The following is a 6,127-nucleotide window of genomic DNA, read 5'->3' on the forward strand; positions in this document are numbered from 1 at the left end:
CTAGCCTCTGATTGGCCAGAAACCGAAGCCAATCAGAGAGGCCGAAAGGCAGGGAAGCCCAGCGGCGCGGTTGCCGGAGCTTTTTCTTCTTCCGAGTTAAGGAGAGGTGGGTCCGATACTAAGAACCCTCCGGCTGGAAGCGGAAGTGCGACAAGTCGGAGGATTCTGGAGGTGGGACTGGGTCTGTCGGAGCGAGAGGCATGTGGGGAGCGGTTCCCTGCAGGTGCGTGTCCAGGGGCGGGCACAGGGTCCTGCAGCGGGAGGGGCCGCTCCATTGGGGCCCCCTGGCGCTGCCGGGGTGGCAGCCCAGGGCCATGGCAGTGAGGGGAGGGTAGATACCGACCCGACCTCTCGTCTGCTGCGAGGCGGCCTGTAAAGCAGCTGCTCCTGATACTGGTCCCGGTGTCACGCGTGGGGCGGGGGAAGCCCCTGTCTGGATCACTGGGCCCCGTGTGCGTGCACGTCCTTCACCCATCTGTGCAGTAGGGATAATAATGTTCACTGGAGACTGAACGATAATGTATGAAAAGTGCTTTGAAATGTAAAATGTATGTGTAATGGCTAAGCATTGTGGGTTAATTTTAAAATCGTTTTAAAATCATCTACTTCTGCAGTTTTCAGTAGAAGGGACAAGCATGTTCTTTAACTCAAATGATCACCTCATCACAGACCTTACAACTTGAGTTTCTGTACCTGTGTTATGGAAAACATAGCAGAATTATTTGTTCAACTAAGATAGTTTAGCTTCTGAGAGACCTACCAGTAAAACTGTATTTAAAAGAGGGGTGTGTTTCTTGTGTTTTTAAAATACAAAATAACATATTTTTCTGTGTTCCATATCCAGGTTCTTCTAAAGAGATATTTAGAGCTTTCAGCAAAAATGAATCAGTAGCAAATACACTCAGTACTGGACAAACCTAGAGATAACATGGCTTTATTGGAAAACTTGGTTCAAATCCTTACTTGATTTAAATAAGCACAGATCCATTTACTTCATTGGAGCTGTGCCACATTAGATTACCTGAGGCTGGGCCTCATATGTTTTTTCTTTATGTGTATTCTCTCGTGAATTTTTTATTTTAGTACCTTAATGTCATATTTGAAGTATATAATTTGTTAAAAGTCTCAGTGGTTTGTTTTTGTCCTGTTCCACAGAATGAAACCTTTTTATTTCACTGTTCTGTAAATTGAAACAAAAAGTACAATATTGATAATTCATATTAACAGTTTTATTATGAGTTGTCCATCAACTTTATAGTCTGTCTTTTTCATTACATTAGTCAGTTAAATTTTGCTGCAGTCATAGCATCCCAAAACAATGGCATATTTACAGTATATTTTGTTTTATTTGTTGGCTGTTTATACTTTCTTTTTTTAATTAAAGAAACTAGGTTTAACTTCTTTTTAAAATGAGGACACTTTTAGTTCTAGGCAGCATAGTAAATAAAGATTATAGCATAATTTTTTTAATGTATAACTTATGTTTGCTTTTAATTTGTTTACAGAGTTCAGTTTGAAAATATTAATTTGTTCATTGGCTCTTCTTAGGGTTGGCCATGGGGAGAAAAGATAAGAAAAAACAGCTTAGTTATTTCTCTTTTAGGCCCAGTTCTGCAAACACTTAAGCTTGTTTGCTTAACTTTACTAGCGTGATGACTCCTGTTGAAATTAATGGGTCTACTCATATGAGTAAAGCTATATATGTGCTTTTCTGTTTACAGGATTGGGGCTTTAGGCTTAGATTTATTCACATGCACAACTTTACATATTGTGAGTAGTCACATTAGCTTCAATGACAGCAAAAATTAAGCTCATAAGCCTGCAGAAGTTTGCTGAGGGTGCTTCCCCGCTTTACCATTACATTTCAAAAAGATAAGCATTAGTGATGTGAAAATTTTCTGGAAAAACTACTCAAAAAGAAATAATCACCCACGCTGTCACCCCACGAGTAGAATGAGTTGTACTTCTGTGGTCTGCATCTATGAAAGCATTCATGGCATCTGTGTGCAATAGCATGCTTCCATCACAAAGCTTCCTATCTACAAATGACATACAAGAGTGATTGAAGCGGGAGGGTTAAAACATATTTAAGTATTGTTTGATTTGACTTGGAATTATATGCACAGCATGATTTAAGCAACCATGCTAACTGCTGTTTCCTCCAGTAGCAACATCACCTTTATTTTCTTTTAGAGACAGTAAAAAAGTAAAAATTCAATTAGAATGTTGATATCAAGTGCTTCCTGTTCATCTGAGGTGTTATGGTTAGAAGCAGACTGAGGTTTTTCTCACATCTGTAACTACTTATTTTGTTTTTCTTTCTTTTGTTACCGTTTTTGCAGATAACTGCTTGGACACCACAGTCTCCTAAATATGAAGTTTTTAAATATGGTTCTGAGAAGCATTGTGAAACATTCTGTTTTTCCGTTTGCTATGCAGAATGGGACAAAAAAATATTTGTTTTTAAGAGCTCCCCAGAGGTCATTTCCATATAGAACACTGATTTTGTCTCCTGCCCTCAAGAAGCAGATTTCATCCAGCCCTACTGAGAAGCTAGATTTGGATGGGTGGAAAAATGTCATGAGATCTGGAATGCAAGAGGAAGTCAGTGAGACATCTGAGAATGAGGAGGATTCCATTTTAGCTGCCACAAGGGAACTTGTGGAGATGTGGAGGCTAGCTGGCAGAATGGTTCCAGAAAATATCAGTGAAGAAGAGTTAAAGACACTTATGGAATGTTCCACTAAGTCATCCAAAAGGAAGTATTTAAAATACTTAGCTATCAAAGAAAAAGTGAAGAAAGCTAGTAAAGTAAAGCAGGAAAAGCAAAAGGAAGCAAAGAAGGAAAGGCTGGAAAAGGCTAAAGAAAATGATACTGGTGAGCTGAAGAATACTTTCTTATTGCAGTTTTGGTCCAAGTCTATGGATAAGATATATAACTGGAGGACTGCTCAGGCTATGATCTTTGGCCAGCCTCTAGTATTTGACATGGCTTATGAAAATTACATGTCACGTAGAGAAATGGAGAACACAGTGAATCAGCTAATGGAGACCGAAGGGTGGAATCGAAGAGCTATTGATCCTTTTCATTTACATTTCTGTAATCTTAAAGTAGATGGCCTATATCATAAAGAATTTGCTAAGCGCTATGGGGAGGCATGGAACAATTTACTTATGACTGTGACAGAACAGTCTCACACAGATGTCTTTCCAAAAGACAAGCTCATCTACTTAACTGCTGACTCTCCCAATGTAATGAAGACATTTGAGCATGATAAAATCTATATAGTTGGATCAATGGTTGACAGGCAAATAAAGACTGGAATCTCTCTTGCACATGCAAAACGCTTGAAATTAACAACTGAACGTCTTCCACTCGAGAGGTACTTGAAGTGGGAAAGTGGTGCCAAAAATCTCACATTGGACCAAATGTTTCGTATTTTATTAACTTTAAAAGACACTGGAGATTGGATGGAGGCGCTGAAATTTGTTCCAAAAAGAAAATACGAAGCTTTTGTAGATATATCTTTATATTCAAAGCATAAAACTGATACAGGGCGAAGAACAAAGGTGTCTGAATTTAGCAATAGTCAGGAAAAGGTAAAGCCCTTTGCAGAGAATTCCTTCAGGAAGCAAACACAGAAAAAATGATGGGTAGCTGAAGAATCTTAAGGGCAAATTATACTGCTAATAGGCTTAAATTTCCATTGACTTCTGTGGGAATTTGATGAAAAACTAAAGGGTAAAAGAGTAACTAGAACTGCTGCCTGATATGAGTTTTTTATAACCTTTGTATTGCAGTTATTTAAACTGAAACTTAGCAGGATGGGGAAGGGTGAGAGGTGGAGAATCCATGTGAAGAAAAGCTGTGATAATCAAATTTACAAATAGCACCATAAGAGAGAATGTAATTAAATGTAATAAAACTGTGGTGAATATACTTCATTTAAACCCTTACTTGTTCAGCACCAAATGCTGTAATGGACTTGATTAGTTCATGGACTGAAATACGGTAAATATAGGAATTGTAAGAGGCTAGTTGGATATCAGTAATGTAAAGGATGTAATGCAAATGCCTCAGTAAATGTTTGCAAACCTTAGCCTTTCTGTCTGTTTACAACTGTAATAATGTATTGAATACTGATCTTAGAATGTAGCTGATTTGCCCACTGGCTCATACCATAGTGAATAAGTTGTGGTTTTGTTTTCCTAGGGTTTTCTTTGTTTTTTAGAAAGATCTCATTATGCTGCATAATTTATTCAAAGTATTTTAGTATCTGATTTGATGCCTTGCAAATGTAAACATAAAACAATGAGACCTGTGGTTCTAAAATTTACTCACCTTGTGGAAGTGAGCTATGTGGGCCAATGTAAGACTTATTTTTAATATGTTTTTGTCCTTTTATTGTATGGATTTTCCAATCCTCTACAGCTTTTGAAAATAATAAACAGTGATACTTACAATACTCCTAGAGGCAGAGTCTCTTTAAATGTGGCAGTACTGTAGTGAAAATACACAACACTTCTCAGTTATGCACTGAGTTTAAATTATTGATGTAGGTGGAAATGACTGTTCAAACTGTAGAACAGGTTTTTTTCTGCCACCTTTGAAAAAGCCTTTTCGTGTCACAGTCCTAGTTACCCTGTTCCTCAGAGCAGTGAGAATGGGACAATTTCCCTATCTTGCCTTCAAAAATTTAAACAAGTGTCATGACTTTAGTGGGGGGCTGACTAGACTTTTTACACAGGAACAAGGTGAAAAATTCAAGGTACACTAGTTTACCTTCATATTTTAAACAGGGTATCTTGCTAGATGTGACTGAAAAAAAAATTGCTGATCAAAAGAATCTAACAGTGGACTATACAATTATTCTCTTTTTCTTTCTGTGGCCCAAGGACTAAGTATTTATCCACAGCAGAACAGTCATTGGGCCAGAGAGCAGGGGGAGACCGTTCTTTAAATACTGTCAAATTTACACACATACCTGCAGAAGAGCCATGTGTAAGCTTGAAAGCTTGTCTTTCTCACCAACAAGAAGCTGGTCCAATGAAAGATACCTCATCCACCTTGTCTCTTTAATATCCTGTGACCAACACAACTTCAATACTGCAAACCTCAGCTTAAATACACTTGTATCTAAAAGTGTATTTTTACAAATAATGTAAGATTATTTGATTCAATCTTTTCCAGTTACAATAACTTCATTTTGTTTTCAATGAGTTTATTGTGTGTAGGAAAGCATGTGGTGTACAATCAACCTTTACTATTATCTATTCCCTTGCTTATCTTTCAAACACTAACAGAAGAAAGAAACCATTTTTTAAAAATAGGAAAATATGGTTTTAAAACCATAAACATTGGTGGGGTGATTAGGCTAAGTGTGGAACCACAAACTAGTTTTTAAAACTGACGAGTTGAAGGTGATAGTCCTTTTAGTTTAGCTCCATATTTAAAAATGAAAACAGGAATAGAATATATACAAGCAGAAATGCTTCAATAGGTCCTAGGACATTATCATCAGGGATCAAACCTGGGACCTCTGGATTGTGGACCTTCTGCCTGAGCTAAAAGATTCAGTTGTCAGCCAGCTCATGAAACTGTATATATGGTTCAACCACCAGCAGTGGGGTCTGGGTGGAGTAGGGATGGAAGCTTGTCCCAAGCTTCAAAGATTCATAGAGAGGCAAGCTGGATGAGGTAATATGAAGATTGTCTTTGTAATATCCTGGGACCAATGTAGCTACAACACCCAACAACAATTCAGTTCTTCCTGTTTGCCATCCCTTGTTACAGTGTGATCCTGGCTGTGTCATTAGTAGCAGAGACTGAACCTGGGACCTCTGGTTTTAAAGCTATGAGCTGTTCCTGTCTGTCTGAGCAAAAGGACTCTCCTCTCTCAGGGCTCAGAGGTTCAGCATCAGCTGGTGGGCCTGATCTCAAACCCATAGTCTGTCCATTGACTTCACTATGCTTTGGGTCACTCAGGGGCTGCTCAGGCCAGGCCCAGCCTGACTCGTGTTTGTACCAAATAGAGGTGGATCTGTGGGTCCAGGAAGGGACTCCTGAGTTATCTCAGGACCCATATGTAAATCCGTCCGTAGTAGAGCTCAGCCTCCAATTGAGGGC

General features: G+C 38.8%; 1 protein-coding gene across 3 annotated transcripts; it reads left to right on the forward strand.

Annotated features, from left to right (window-relative positions):
* The first annotated feature begins 139 nt into the window (after positions 1–139).
* On the forward strand, positions 140–4,466 carry TRMT10C (tRNA methyltransferase 10C, mitochondrial RNase P subunit). Of its 3 annotated transcripts, none has more exons than XM_050959866.1 (2): positions 140–223; positions 2,343–4,466. In XM_050959866.1, the coding sequence occupies exon 2, from the start codon at positions 2,374–2,376 to the stop codon at positions 3,649–3,651; it is 1,278 nt and encodes a 425-aa protein (XP_050815823.1). In that variant the 5' UTR covers positions 140–223; positions 2,343–2,373; the 3' UTR covers positions 3,652–4,466. The 3 variants fall into 3 exon arrangements, with proteins under 3 accessions (XP_050815823.1, XP_050815831.1, XP_050815812.1); XM_050959874.1 differs by lacking the exon at positions 140–223 and adding an exon at positions 245–548; XM_050959855.1 differs by lacking the exon at positions 140–223 and adding an exon at positions 245–520.
* The last annotated feature ends 1,661 nt before the right edge of the window (positions 4,467–6,127 follow it).

This window comes from Gopherus flavomarginatus, chromosome 1 (genome assembly GCF_025201925.1).
Source record: "Gopherus flavomarginatus isolate rGopFla2 chromosome 1, rGopFla2.mat.asm, whole genome shotgun sequence".
NCBI classification, from domain to species: Eukaryota; Metazoa; Chordata; order Testudines; family Testudinidae; genus Gopherus; species Gopherus flavomarginatus.

What these genes read in the sequence shown, in the direction of transcription:
- TRMT10C (XM_050959866.1), top strand. Translation starts at nt 2,374, where the DNA reads ATGAAGTTTTTAAATATGGTTCTGAGAAGCATTGTGAAACATTCTGTT.